The 14,766-nt window shown below is 42.2% G+C and overlaps 1 protein-coding gene across 3 annotated transcripts; it reads left to right on the top strand.

Moving 5' to 3' along the window:
- Positions 1 to 1,089: 1,089 nt before the first annotated feature.
- On the top strand, positions 1,090 to 14,673 carry tpst1l (tyrosylprotein sulfotransferase 1, like). Of its 3 annotated transcripts, XM_080866838.1 has the most exons (7): positions 1,090 to 1,347; positions 5,282 to 5,443; positions 6,210 to 6,888; positions 8,047 to 8,205; positions 8,359 to 8,612; positions 12,557 to 12,758; positions 14,187 to 14,673. In XM_080866838.1, exons 3-7 carry the CDS (start codon positions 6,481 to 6,483, stop codon positions 14,220 to 14,222), a joined length of 1,059 nt encoding a protein of 352 aa, XP_080722964.1. In that variant the 5' UTR covers positions 1,090 to 1,347; positions 5,282 to 5,443; positions 6,210 to 6,480; the 3' UTR covers positions 14,223 to 14,673. The 3 variants fall into 3 exon arrangements, with proteins under 3 accessions (XP_080722964.1, XP_080722963.1, XP_080722965.1); XM_080866837.1 differs by lacking the exon at positions 5,282 to 5,443; XM_080866839.1 differs by lacking the exon at positions 5,282 to 5,443 and having other exon boundaries at positions 6,214 to 6,888.
- Positions 14,674 to 14,766: the final 93 nt, after the last annotated feature.

A 14,766-nucleotide genomic window follows, 5' to 3' on the forward strand; every position in this document is an offset into this window, starting at 1 on the left:
TTTTTCAGATGCACATCCATGATGAGACTCTGCTCCACCACACCCCAAAGGTGCTCTACTGGATTGAGATCTGGTGAGTCTGGAGGCCAATTGAGTGCAGTGATCTCAGTGTTGTGTTCATGAAACCAAGTGTAATTCCAATTTCCTGTTGCTTAGTTTTAATGAGCCTCAGTTTCCTGTTCTAAGATGACAGTGAGTGGCACCCAGTGTGGTCTTCTGCTACTGTAGGCCACCTGCTTCAAGATTTGGTTGCGCTTTCAGAGATGCTCTTCTGCAAACCTTTGTTCTTATGTGTCCTCAAAGCAGTCAGGCCATTCTCTTCAGACATTAACGAGGCATTTTTGCACAGAGAACTGCTGCTCGCTGGATATTTCCTCTTTTTCGGACCATTCTCTGTAAACCCTAAAGATGCTTGTGTGGGAAAATCCTAGCAGGTCATTAGACCAGCACCAACAATAATCACCATAATTGCTGTAATGAAATGATTCTTTCCTTTTGAGGCTCCCTTTGAACTCTAGCAGGTTATCTTGACTATATCTACATGCCTAAATTGTTTGACTTGATGTCCACTTACTGGCTTTCTAATGAAGTGGCCAGAGAGTGTCAGCGTATAAAGCAAAAGCATATAATTCTTTTCCTTTATTTATTTTTTCATCACCTCACTAGTTATTTCATTTATTATTCATGTCTCTCATGACTTATCCATGGACTGAGTCGATACTGAATATTTTATTTATTGCATGTTGGCAGCTTTACTTGTAATTTGGTCACACATGGTCGTCCACAGAGGCCGCAATCTATCATAAAGGCGATGTTAAGGGTAGCCAAAAACCTGCTCCTAATGAAATGATGGGTAAATTAAATGAGGCGGCTTTAACCTCCTTTAAATCGCGCGCTGTGATTAAATTTCCCCGGTGGGCTTTTACTGAGAGCATACAAATCGATAAGGTAAAGTAATTCTTGCCTCCGGTGCAACTGCTTTGCTTCGCTCGGCTTCTCTTATGTCGACGAAATTGCCCTTTAACGCCTCCACCAATCAGAATCGTCCAAGCAGATGCGTTTTAGAATTTAGAGCTGTGCTCGTCCAATCAGCGCCCAGCTTTCTCTGCCAGCCTGCGCTCGTATCGTCTGCTCCCCTATCTCTCTCTCTCGCTCTCTGTGTGAATGTTAGATACAGCTCGACTTCTCACGAAGTTAGGAAATGGTGTAGACACCACGGCGGTGACCTTCGCCCATAGATGAGAGTAAACACCGATGTGTGTGTGTTGAGAAGGTGGGGGGAGACAGAGCAGCTGTCTGCCTCTGGCTTAAGGTCCATGTGTGTGTTTCTTCTTCGTATTTCGGCTGGTGAGTGAACACCATTTTTTCTTCTTTTTCACGGTTAAGACATTTCCAGCTAGGATAGCTATCTAAATGGAACCGAATTAGCCCATCCATACCAGGTGCAGGCGGTGAAAACGCGCCGTGACAGTCTGGCTGTCGTTTATGGAGAGCCGTAGGTGTCCCGTGTGTGTGTGTGTGTGTGTGAACGCCAGCGGGGCACTGACTCACTCACCTGGCGGATTTTTTGCCTTCCTGCTTCGGGGTGCAGGGAGACCAGATGTTTGTGGCTGCTGGGCCTGCGCTCTGCTGCCGTGCAGTAATCCTATTTATACAAGCACGCGCACTGCAGTGACAGCGGTGACCTGTTTCAAATACACCCACCAGCAGCCAGCTGGGCCAACATATTTTTGTGCAACTCGGCAAAAATAAATAAATAACGAGAGAGAGCCTCAATTCAGGATGAAGCAGCTGCAACTCAGCATAAGCCTTTGAGACCGTCATTTCACATTTGTTGACACCGAGTGGAAACAATGCAGCACAGAGTAGGAGGGCACATCCTTACAAACTAAATGTGGAGCAAAGGGTATGTTTTTGTGTGACAGTAAGGACTATTTCCTTACTAAAGCTAGGGTTAACGTGGCATTTTATATGGCAGGATAAATGTCTTCCAGATATAGGACGGATATACAGTGATTTAGTAGACTTTGTACACTTCTTCCTTGTTTAATGACAGTAAAACTGTTGTTTCAGCTGCTTTTCTGTCAGCTAATCATTTTGGGTTTCAGAAGGGATGTACCCATAGATCCGCTCATTAGTTTTAGAGCCACATGTTTCCTGTGAGAGACACTCATTGGACACTTTATTGGGTACATCTTTCTAGTATTGGGTTGGATCCCTGTTTGGTTTAAAACTGTCTTGATTTTTCATAGCACAGATTCCATGAAACATTCCTCAGAGATTTTGGTCATTATTGACATGATTTTTGGCTGCACGTCCATGATGCAAATCTCCTGTTCCCTTGCAAAGGTGCTCTACTGCACTGAGATCTGGTGACTGTGGAGCACATACGGGTACAGTGAAATTATTGTCATGTCAGGAAACCAGAAAGTGTTGCTTTCTGTTGGAAATAGCCATCAAAAGCAAAGAGCGCAGTGCAGTCATAAAGAGATAGGCATGGTCAGCAGCAGTGTTGGTCAAGTTACTTGAAAAAAGTAATCAGTAACTAATTACTGATTACTCCCCCAAAAAAGTAATCCCGTTACTTTACTGATTACTTATTTTCAAAAGTAATTAATTACTTAGTTACTTAGTTACTTAGTTACTTTTTAAAAACACGATTTACAACCTGAAGAGGTGATAAAGTGATAGATCTTTCAGCCCAATTCTACTTTTTCTACATAATCCATCATACAAAATGTAATCAAATGGAAAAGTCTCTTTTTTTAACTTGTTTTATCAGTTTTAATCTTTTAACTTTATGCATCAAGCAAAACATTTAATTATATGCAACATTCTCTGACTTGAATAAATTAGTTTAACATTTAAACCTATTTTCTACACATTCCAGCACATAAAATAAAATATTTTTTGTGTTTTCACTCACTCTTTCAAACAGATGCAAGTAAAACACAGCAGAAAATAAATAAAGTCAAAGACTCAGCGGTCCTTTTGCTCTATTTTCACCTGTAAAGCAGGAGCAGGGTAGGCGGAGGGTTACCCTGGTGCAGGTGTGCTGCGGTCAGTTGAAGAATCCGCGCGAGTGTCTCTGTGAGTTTCCCATCACGTCGTAGCTACTCGGTGCTTGCTCGGAAGTTTAGGGGTTTTTTTCGCTGTAAAAAGAAGTTTTCTTCCCACGCACGATGGACGCTAATGTTTTTGTCACTTTTTATGGAATCAAACTCAAAGTAAGGTCAGTACTTCCACACTTTAAACGCTGCACGCTCATACTCTCTCCCGCACTCGATATATTATCCATTGTTGATCTGCACACAGCTGCTGTCACCAACGTCGCACTTGCTTACGTCACTGTCATGAGACATTCTCGCAAAAAAAAATCACGGTTTTAGTAACGCAGTAACGCAGCGTTCCTACGGGAAAGTAACGGTAATCTAATTACTGATTTTGCAATAGTAATCCCTTACTTTACTCGTTACTTGAAAAAAGTAATCAGATTACAGTAACGCGTTACAAGTAACGCGTTACTGCCCATCTCTGGTCAGCAGTAATACTCAAGGTAGGCTGTGGTGCTTAAATGATGGTTAGTTGGTAACAAAATATCTCCGACATTATTACACCAGCATCAGCCTGAACTGTCAATACAAGGCACGATGGGTGCTTTCATGAACATGCTTTTATATTGCTTACAACAGATTCTGACCCTACCGTCACAGCAAGCAAGTGACAGTTGTCCAGTTTTCGTGAGCCTGTGTGCACTTTAGCCTCAGTTTCCTGTTCTTAGTCTACAGGAGTTGCACCCAGTATGGTCTTCTGCTGCTGTAACCCATCTGCTTCCCAGTTCACGTGTTTTGCTTTCAGAGATGCTCTATTGCATACTGGTTATTCTCTCATCTGACCTCTGGTATCCACAAGGCGTTTTCTCACAGAGAACTGCCCCTCACTGGGTATTTGCTCTTTTATTTTTGGACCCTTCACTGTAAACACTGGAGATGACTGTGTGCAAAAACAGCCCCGTAGATCAGCAGTTTCTGAAATACTCAGATCAGCCTGTCTGGGAACAACATCCAACTGAGTCACTGCCATGTGTTTGGATGATTAGATATTCGTGTTAACAAGCAGTTGAACAGGTGTGCCTAACAAAGTGTGTGGTGAGAGTGTGTTCACTGTTGTAAACCAGAAGCATTGTGTGTGTAAGAACAGGTGAGCGGGGCTAAAAATTCAAACACCGTTAATAAATGAGGAATAAAACAAATATAGAGACCTGAGGTGAGCATTCACTTCACTGAGGAAAGCCTGTCATTACGGTAAATCGTATAAATAAAGTAAACATAAAAACGAATGAACATGGATATTCAGTGGTGAGAACTGCAAACTGAAACTTTAAAACATAACTGTCAAGATTTTTATCTTTGGCAGGAAGTCAGTTTATATATTTGTTTGGAGGTTTCATGACAGTCTTCTGCTCAAAGGTTTCAAAGGTGTTGCTTTCTTGCAACCCACCTGAACTGCAGATTCTGCAGATGGACTGTGATCACGGTTCATTCCTCTTATTATTTTAGGTGTGTTTGTGAAAAGACAGTTTTCAGATATGTTGTGTTTGCAGAAACCAATTTAACCATTCTTTCTAAACACATGCTTACCCATGCAGAAAGGTTTGCCTGAGTTTTCAGATATTTGTTATTACTTCCACTGAAGTGCAGTAAAGGAGAACTGACTTTTGTTTGTGGTTTACTAAGCATTAAAAAATATACAAATTAAGTGTTCCTAGTGTTTTGCTCCCTCTAAAAATAAAATATCCAGTAGATTTTCAGCACTTCAGGTGCCATCAAATAATCAGAAACTAATGTTTCTCATTCGAGAGGATTTCCTTCCCTTCTCTGTTTCAACTGAATCTGTATGTAAAACAAAAACTATCCATACATGTCTGTTTAACTGGCAATGGGAGGACTAAAACACTGGAGTGTTTAAATTGGAAAATATGCTTCTTTTTCTGTAACATGTCTGATCCAGGCTTTTAAATCTGTTGAGGAAAAAGGGGCGAAAAAAAGCATCAAGACTCAGTACTTTGCCCTAATTCTCTGCAGGCTCCAAGTGGCTTAATCTCTGCATCAAATTAAATTAGAATTACATGTAAAAATCGTTCGGGTGCTACTAGACTTAGGATAGTTTAAGACAGCACCAAACCATCACAGCCCAACCCCAATGTCCTCGTTTACAGCTGTTTTTACTTTTAGTTTTGCCAGAGAGAACATTTTTTCAGGCGGTTTCATCCAACCCACAGAGGGTACTGCTCCCCCACATGCCATCCAGATGTTCGGGATCCCTCCACACCCAGACAGAACAAGCAAGATGCCAAAATGCCCCTGAGAAATGGAGGAATATTTCAGATACACTTTTGCAAGATGCTGCAGTTTCAGTTGCATTAATTCAAGCATTTACTTAAGTAAGTAGTGGCTCGGTGCTTTATACATGCTTTGCTGTTTTAGAGTGCCAGTAAGAGGAATTAAACACCGACTTGTGAAACTCCTCGTATGCACATTGCAGAAGATAAATGGGGAAGTTGCAAGATGTCTGAATTGGTCAATAGTAATGTGAGCTTTAACAAATTGATTTGCGTTTCAGCGTGGCAGAAACTGTCAGTGAGAATAAAAGCATGAGGGAGCTGTAATTAGTGGCTTCAGAAACATTGCCTGAGAGTGTGTCTGCGTTGCGTGCCGCAGTGAACTTTGATATGGCTTTAGCAGTCGGCGGCTCCCCGGAGGAGTGATGCAAAATAGATGCTTTGAGGAGAAAAACTGGATGCATTTCAGCTCCTCTGAAAGCCCGTGTGTGTGTGTGTGTGTGTGTGTGTGTGTGTGTGTGTGTGCGTGCGTGCGTGCGTGCGTGCGTGCGTGCGTGCGTGCGTGCGTGCGTGCTCGCGCGCGCGCGCGCGCGCGCGCGCGCAAGTGTTCTTGGCAAAAACGACGGCCACCATTCGCACACTGCTAGCAGATGATAACTCACTCTGGGCTAATGTTGAGAGTTATTTATTGGAAATTTGTAACATGATAATCATGCTTTTTAATACTCAGAAGCTGGAAAATGAGGCTGGGAAAGTACTCTAATAGTGAAGTGCTTTACCGTCATTGAGAAACACAGTGTCTTTGGTCATAAGCTGATTCTTATGCAGCTTTTTCTGAGTTTTATGACATGTTCCTCTCTTGTCTTAGGTAGGAAGCATGGATAAAACGCACAGCTGGTTGTGGAGTGCGACACACCTGGATCCTGCTCACCGATAACGGGTCCAAAGAACTGCAAAAAAGTGAGGAGCCTTCCCAGACACCATCCTCCAGGATTCCTTCAGGATCACTTCCAGCATTCATCCTAAAAGCTGACTGTCAAACTGGCTAAGTTAAACTGAAGTGAGTCCCTCCAGTCTCCTCAGCTGACCCTGAATTAATTTTATGTCCTCCTAACTCCCAAACACACACCTCCCCAACAATGAGGAGCACCAGATCGAACCTGCTGCTGGGCTGCGTGCTCCTCTGCTCCATCTCCCTTCTCTACCTGGGGATGAGCGGGGTAGACTGCCCTCCGAAAAGCCATCGGCGCCGCTGGATGGAGCTCACTCTGGGCTCAGGCAATCAGAGCTTATCCCTGACTGATCACTTCCCAGAAGACACACCCATTATCTTCATTGGGGGCTTCCCCAGGAGCGGCACGACACTGATGCGCGTCATGCTGGACGCCCACAATGCCGTGCGGTGTGGAGAAGAGACCCGAGTGATTCCCCGCCTCTTGACCATGAGGGCCACTTGGAGCCGCTCAGTGAAGGAGAGAATACGACTGGATGAGGCCGGCGTCACTGACCACGTGTTGGACTCAGCTGTGCGAGCGTTCCTGTTGGAGGTGGGTTTCTCAGGCTGCTTTTGCGATACTGAAACACATCTTCATGTTTTTTAATGGTGAGGAGTGTGTGAGAGAGACAGGGTCACATGTTTGTATTCACATGTATAGCCCAATAAATCCCCAGAGAAATGCCAATATTGGAAGACAAATTTCCATATTTTTGAATCTGTAGTTCATCTTTTAGTTCTTCAGCATTGAAAATCTTTAGCTTGCCCAGATTAACCTGCAGGATATTGTAAAACGTTCCTTTTTTTGCTTTAATTAGCTATATAGGACCACTTTACAGCAACAGCAGTCTGAACCTGCTTTATGTTGTGAGTTAGGTTTTCGCTCTCTTTCTCTCCCTAACAGTCAGATATAAGTTCTGAGCAGAACCAGGCTCAGGGAGGAGCACACATCTGTCACAGCTGGTATAGGGTTAGATGAAATAGAAAAGAGGAGCTTAGAGACCCCATGAACAATAAACAATACAAACTCCAGGAAGGAGACAGGAAGAAGTTCCCAATGAGCAGAAATGGTGTATGGAAAAAAAAAAGTGGGAAGTTAATTCAGTTGTGTTGGTTTTTACCTTCATTTTAACGATACACCAGTAAAAAAGCTCAGACCTTTGTTGCAGCAGTTTAATAAGAAATATGAAATAATATGAAACTTCCTGGAATAAATGTTTACAGTTTTAACTTCTTCCCCTATAAAAGCGCTGATGTGGAAATTTTGTCTAAGTGGCAGCACCTTATTGTTTAGTACAATAATACAGCGGTGAGTTGCCATTAAGCGAGATTTACACTTCTGCTGGGAATCTTTGTAGAGCTGCGACGCGATCTAAAGAAGTGGTTGACGTTGTTGCCAGCATTTATGTTTGAGCTAGTGCATTACGTATTAATTACCTCGTGGCTGAGTTTCATATGTGGCGCCAGGTGATAGAAACAAATAAAATGTCCTGGGTCCGCACTCTTTGTTGTGGTCAATTTCAAACATGTTTGTTGTTCAAATTTTTCCAACTTCAAGTTTTTTGATTGATGACATTCATTCCAATAGTTTCAGTGATCTGCCTGCAGGGGTTTGCTGACATTTGTGAGTCCTTATATTGATGCAGTTATTATTTCTGTATATTGAGATGATGATAATTGACTTTATTCGGGGTGTGTGTGTGTGTTCCAGGTGATAGTTGGTCACGGGGAGCCTGCGCCTCGCCTTTGCAACAAGGACCCGTTTGCACTGAAGTCTCTGTCTTATTTGGCTCACATCTTCCCGAAAGCAAAGTTTGTGCTCATGCTACGAGATGGACGGGCAACTGTGCACTCAATGATATCACGCAAGGTGCGTTTGTCTGTTTTCTCCTTCATGCTACAGCGTCCTCTCAGGTTGGCTGTTCGAGCAGCCACAAGAGATGCAAAAAAACCCATGCCATCTCGCTGAGTTTTCCCTGTCGGGATTCCTGTGGTGACCTTCACACTGTGCCTCATTTCATAGGTGACCATCTCCGGTTTTGACCTGACCAGCTACAGGGACTGCCTAACAAAGTGGAGCAGTGCGGTGGAGACCATGTTCAGCCAGTGCCAGGCGGTCGGATACGCTAGGTGTCAGCCCATCCGTTATGAGCAGCTTGTCCTCCACCCAGAGGAGGAAATGAGAAAGTTGCTGCACTTTCTGGATTTGCAGTGGGACCCATCGGTGCTGCACCACGAAGAGCTGATTGGAAAGGCTGGTGGTGTGTCTCTATCAAAGTGAGTATATGAAATATGTGCTAGCTTTAGTGATACTTGCTTGTTTAATGTTATAAAGTTTTCAGATGGGCCGTCCTTTATATATCTGCCTTTGATTCAAGTGTCTTTTCAAATGAAAGCTTCTGTTGTGGCAAACGTTTTAGAAGCGGGTATCTCAAAACCTCAGCATAATAAATAGCACACTACACTGAAACTCTCCACATGATAAGATACCAGTACCCACAGTGGTTTATTTTTAACCTTTAAAAGTAGCAGCAGTCCTAATGTATTTGCATGCAATGTGTGCATGCACTGAAGAAGTTTAGATTACATTACATTTCAACCATGACATGGTTTTAATGCACATGCATACTTTGCATTTTCACCTTCAGTTCTGTTTAGAAATGATTTTATTTCTGTTAAGTGTAAAAAATAGTTTAACAGAAGTTTCTGTTTGTTGTTTACACTTTTAAATGAGGGGGGGAAAAGAGCACAGAGAGATAGGGCTAGTTATGTAATGATCTGCTGGATCAGCCTTGTAGTCTGGTTGCATCAAGTAGCATGTAAGAGGGTATCTTCTGTTGGGCTGTACGCTAATGTTAAACACACACCCTAGCTGGAAGGCTTATCTCCTGACATCGCTCTCTCTCACAGCAGAGGTCATCACTTAATTGCCGCCTTCCAGGTAGCTCTGAACTGAGATGTCATCTGAGCACATTCCAGTAGTAAAGGCAGGACAGTGAGTGAAAACGGGATTTGCTTTGCTTCTTAGTGAGGTTGAACGATTCATGCATCACTAGCAAGAGAGCACAATACTTGTTTTCACACTTAAAAATACCGCTGCAAACACGTACATGAACAGAGCCTGATCAGTGATCAAAAACGCACAACATAGGCAGTGCAGATTCAAGTTTTATTACCGGTTGTGTCTACTGCTAGCTTTCTTCCAGCTTTCCAAGTTGGAAATCCAGAAGGGGTGTAGGAGGCGTTTTAGATGAAAATTTAGACTGAGAACTCGATTGTGCAGTGGTTAGCATTTTTGCCTTGCAGCAAGAAGGCCCTATGTTCAAATGTTATCCCCATGTCTGCAGGGGTGTCTCCAAGTACTCCGGCTTCCTCCTCACAGTCCAAGGATATGCAGTCAGTGGGGTTAGCTTGACTGGTAATTCTAAAATTGCACATAGGTGTGAACATGAGTGTGAATGGTTTTGTGACAGACTGCTTGCCCATTCTCACCTTATGGTAGGTAGGATAAACACCAGCCCCCTAGCCTACACATAAAAACCTGAATTGAAGCCGAAGAAAATGGATGAAACTGTGTGTGATGTGACGCACTGTAAGTTCATACTGTTGTTGAGAAGTTGTAACGTTCTTTGCTGGATTTAGTGCCTTTGGACAGAGCATTGTCTTGCCCCCTCTACTCTGTTCAGAGCAGAGAGCTGCAGCACCCAGACAGACAAAGACAGACGTTGTCCCTTGTGAGAGGAGTATGCTGAATACTCAGTTTATTCAGCCATTTGCAGCTGCGTTTAAATGTGACTGAGTTTTCACCTTTCTTTTGTTTTGCTTCTTGTTTGTCTTCTGTTTTTCTCTATTTTCCTGTTGCATTTTATACCGCTTTGGTTCACAGCATTTTGTTCAACCCTTGTTGTTTTTAAAAGTGCCCTAATTCACTCGACTTATTCAAAACTGAACTAACTGAGGTTTCCCCATTTTACTAGTTTTGCAAAATTTGATGTTTCACAACTTGAGAAACCAAAAGTGTTTCAGTTGTTTCAAAAGTGAAAATCAGACCGTCAAATTTGACTCAGGAGTAATCCCGCAAATTTTCATGCAGTCTCTGCTGGAGGATGGTAAAAATTCTCCAATGCGCATGAAGTGAATGGTCAACACACATCCGGCCATATCCAGTCTAGAGGAGGTCTAGGGAAGTTTTTTAATTGGTTTGCATGAAAGAAACAGATTTGCTGAATATGCAGTTAGCTTGCAGTTAATAGGCTGTGTTCCTGTTATTATTGTTAGGCCATATACGCTGTGCACATGCATGATGCTGAATTTAAACGGTTTACTCATCCTATGAATTCACACCCCGCTGGCTTTGAGGGGCAGCTATATTTCACGATAGAAAGTGTTGTTTTTTTCAGGTTTCTGAAAGCCAGCTGAGATTCCCACTTCTCACACGTCTCGCTCACACACTCCATGTGCTGACCACATTTTTGCTTACTCATCTTTGATATTTATTCAGTAACTGTATATGAACATATAAAAGTTTCATTGTAATAAAATACAGAGCAAATCATTAGTAAAAGTAAATGTTCTTACACTGCAACATGCTTTATTGAATGATAAGGCCTTCTCAGATGTGCTTATGGTAAATAAGCAGCACAGCTTGAAGGTTAAATGATGGTCCAAGATTAAGAAAGGCACCAGTTGGACTGTTTACTCTGCAGTGGTGCCAACACGTATGTCTGTCCTCATTAACAACAGTGCAATTAAAATAACGTCTTCCATAATGTAATGAATAAGTTATTTTATATGGTCGCATTTTTCTTCATCCATTTCTATATGATAGTACTCCATCTGCATTAGTGAGAAATAAAGTGAAACTGTTGCACCTGGAAAAAATTTGATTTTTACTCATTCTGTCTGCACCGAGGGTTTAAAGTGCGGAGTGATCTCAGCTAATTCACTGGGATCCTCCTCAGTCCTGCAGGTTTTTTTTATGTTTTGTATTCCAACAGATTTTCTGTTTCTTAAGATGACAGTGTCAGATATAGCAGGGTGCACAACGGTGTGAAAATATGTGTGAAGAATGATATGTGTGAGGTGTTCACTCAAAACAAGTCTTAAACCACAGGAAGTCACATGACTGTGAGACCTTCGTGTCTTCTAAAGTTGAAACTCATGTGTTTTGTCATGTAATGTGACATTTAGCAAAAAAAATCACTTTAAGTTCAAGTGTATGTTTTTGTGTTTGTTTTCATTATTGATTAATACATTTATATTATTAAAAAAAAAACTGCTGCAGAATTTTTCCCCTAACAGTTTCAGGTTTAGTCTTAAGGGAATTTCACCAAATGCGATTGACCCTGTGGGTTTTACCTCAGATGTTTTGTTCTCATGCAAATCAGGACTGTAAGCAGTAAGCACAAGTCTAAAAATGCAACTCAAAACAGGCAAACCCACCATGAGAAAAAAAAAAATACTAATCACGTCGTGCAGGATGCCGAAAATCTTCATTTTAAATCAGCCAAACCTTTCAGGGTTAAGTAAAGCTTACAGGACTCCCACAGAAAGACTTTTTAATTTGTGTTGCCCCACTTGTTTGTTGTGCCTCAAGTAGAGCATTTCTCTGCAGGCCAGAAGCTCGGGGGATTTGGTGGGAGTTTGGCTGCTAAACTGAAACTTGGCGCGCATTTGAAGGAATTAGGCCACATTCTGGGAGAATTAGCACCCTCACTTTGAGAAGTTATGCAACGGCCGGCGCAGTGTTAGTCACCCAAATGCTTAAAGTAGGAAATGTGGAACAGGGTGCACACATTAATTAAATCAGAGGGAGTTATATGGAAGATTTAAAATGACTAGTTTCCTCCGAGTTACTCTCTGTTCTCATCTGCAATTCTTTGTGACGCTCTTTATTATTTTCTGTCGATACACAAAATAAAAGCAAATTAATAATACGCTAAAGAACTAAACTGTTTTATTCTTGCCAATCATGATTATGACACAAATGCACACAGAAAAAATGCATTTATTTTATTCTTTAATATTTTATTTTTGTATTTAACCCTTTTATTTATCTTTCTTTGGTGGCCAGTAACTTATGAATTATTATTTCCCATTGAGGCTGCTGTGAAGGGGCACGCCTTGGTTGTAAAGAGATCAAATGAATGAGCAGAACTAATTTCTCTTTGTATAAAACTTGCGCACTCGCATACATGACGTGGGTGTTTGGCTCTCTGCAGGGTGGAGCGTTCGACAGACCAGGTGATGAAGCCAGTGAATACGGAGGCACTGTCCAAGTGGGTGGGGCAAATTCCCCCTGACGTGGTCAACGACATGGCTGAAATCGCTCCCATGCTGGCTCGCCTGGGCTACAACCCCCATGCCAACCCTCCCGACTACACAAAAACGGAGCCCCTGGCACCTGAGTTCAACTACTCACACGTGAGTTTAAAAGCATTAAAAGTGTTTTTGCCACTTAGACATCCAAACCCTAACATGATGAATTTACCATATGAAACAGTGGAAGGAGATTTTATTGTACCACCAAAAGGACATGCAGATGAACAATAACTACCTAAATTAGAAAAGTTGGCTCTGCTTTTTTAAATTCAAGAATGGGTGAAACTAACGAGCCAGCTTTTCCTCTCAAGAGAAACCTTAAAAAAAACAAAGATTTGCCCTTGAGTAGAAGGATTCAAGGGAGTCCTGCAGTTTGTTTGTATATGTTTCTGTTAACAGGAAAACATCAGCTTCTTCCTGCTTGTTTTCACTAAAGTGAATGATTGTATTTCCCATGATCAGGAGAGATGTATCCTTTTTCATTATATAGTCTTTTTACACCTTGCTGTGTGCTAGCTTGCCTAATTTTACATGTGGTGTTGCATGTAGGCGTGCTCTGTTTGGCTGTTTCACAAATGCCCCACAGCCCAGAGATCTGTACTGCAAAGTAGGATTTGGCCTTATCAACCTAACTTCAGACTTAACCTTGGGTTTTCAGTATTACAAGGAAGGTTCACATGTTAACATTTTCTAAAAACCTGTTCCGTAGCAGGTTAGGCTCAAGATTAGAGACCAACGGCTATGAAATCAGTGACAAGTCAAATGTCAATCAGCTGTATTCTTCACTCTCACTTGTAGTCGCTTCAGTCGCTCAGGTGGAAGTTGAGAAAAGTTTATCTTGTCCTGCTCACTTCCTGTCACCTGTGGTTATTTCACCCGTAGCTGCTTGTGGTTTGTGTGTGTACGCAGCTTTAAACACCACTGAGTCTACAGCTGAGAGAGTAAAAAACACTCTTGTAGTTGTAATCCATCAGAATCAAGTAGACTTGTTCATGTCTCTGATAACCGCTTATCCTGATTGCCCACATTAGGGTAAGTGAAACCAGTCAACAGTACTTGGCATAGCAAAATCCAAGAACACAAATGTTGCTTCAACCTCCTCAGTTCACAGTCAGATTGCAGCCATATGATACTATAGCAGCTAATTACATTACAAAAGCTGGCAATAATTCATTCCTTGTTATGCACACTGATGAGCCAGCGAGCAGGAAGTGTGTAACAAACAGTCCTCTACTTCCTTAACAGGTCTTTGACCTTAATCTTCAGTGCCATGATAAACAGTCTGAAGGAGCCGCAGTTCTTGTTTCTCGACAGCTGCTGCAGCCCAGATGTTGGTGCACATCCACTGCTGCACCTGCATGTTAACATGCAGCACTCTAATCAGATATTATGTTTCACCAAGTGACATCCAGCGGTGCAGAGAACTTCACGTAGCTGCCAGAGTGAATCAGTTTGCAACCATAAATCAGCCTCGATAATTTCTCCTGTTATTCTGTGACCTGTGAATGACTCTGTCTTTTCTTTCCATAGAAAGAAAAATCAGCAGATGTTCCTCACCCCAGCTAAGCATGGCTGTGATGTTCAGCGATATGGATGCGCCGCAACGACAGATTTCAAGTTCTGGAGGAGCTACACCTGGCGGGAAAGATTTAAGTGTTCCATGTGTGTTTCTGAGTCGTTCGTAAGACTCGTGTGCGGTGTCCGTGTCTGTACACTGGCGGAGTGTTTAAGATGCAGGTCTGGAGTGGACTACCTGCTCAGGGAAGTTCTGCTTCTTCGCCACTCATCGTTCCACCCCTCCAGGTCGAATCTGTGTTTCAGCTCGACCATCATGTCAGCTGTTATGACCTCATCATCACAATGTGAATCTGTCTTCAGACCAATCCCTCACTCGCTGGGAGCTCGGTGTTCGTGAAGCATAACGACTGTATATTTTTTGAAGACGTATGTTTATTTTCTTAATAAATTATTTTGCTGTTGCCCATTCAGGAATTTCAGAACTGGAACAATTTCTAATTGTGGTAAATTGTTGAGCATTATTAAAAAGAAAATAAATGTCACCTCTTGCTGTGGTCCACCTATTTGTTTACTAGTTTAATGTTCTCCATAG

This window comes from Rhamphochromis sp. 'chilingali' (assembly GCF_963969265.1).
Source record: "Rhamphochromis sp. 'chilingali' genome assembly, chromosome: 19".
NCBI classification, from domain to species: domain Eukaryota; kingdom Metazoa; phylum Chordata; class Actinopteri; order Cichliformes; family Cichlidae; genus Rhamphochromis; species Rhamphochromis sp. 'chilingali'.

Bases quoted from the DNA above. Each gene is read 5' to 3' on its own strand.
- tpst1l (XM_080866838.1), top strand. From the start codon at position 6,481: ATGAGGAGCACCAGATCGAACCTGCTGCTGGGCTGCGTGCTCCTCTGC. The intron at 6,889-8,046 runs GTGGGTTTCTCA...TGTGTGTTCCAG, and splicing joins TGCGAGCGTTCCTGTTGGAG to GTGATAGTTGGTCACGGGGA. The intron at 12,759-14,186 runs GTGAGTTTAAAA...TTCTTTCCATAG, and splicing joins CTGAGTTCAACTACTCACAC to AAAGAAAAATCAGCAGATGT.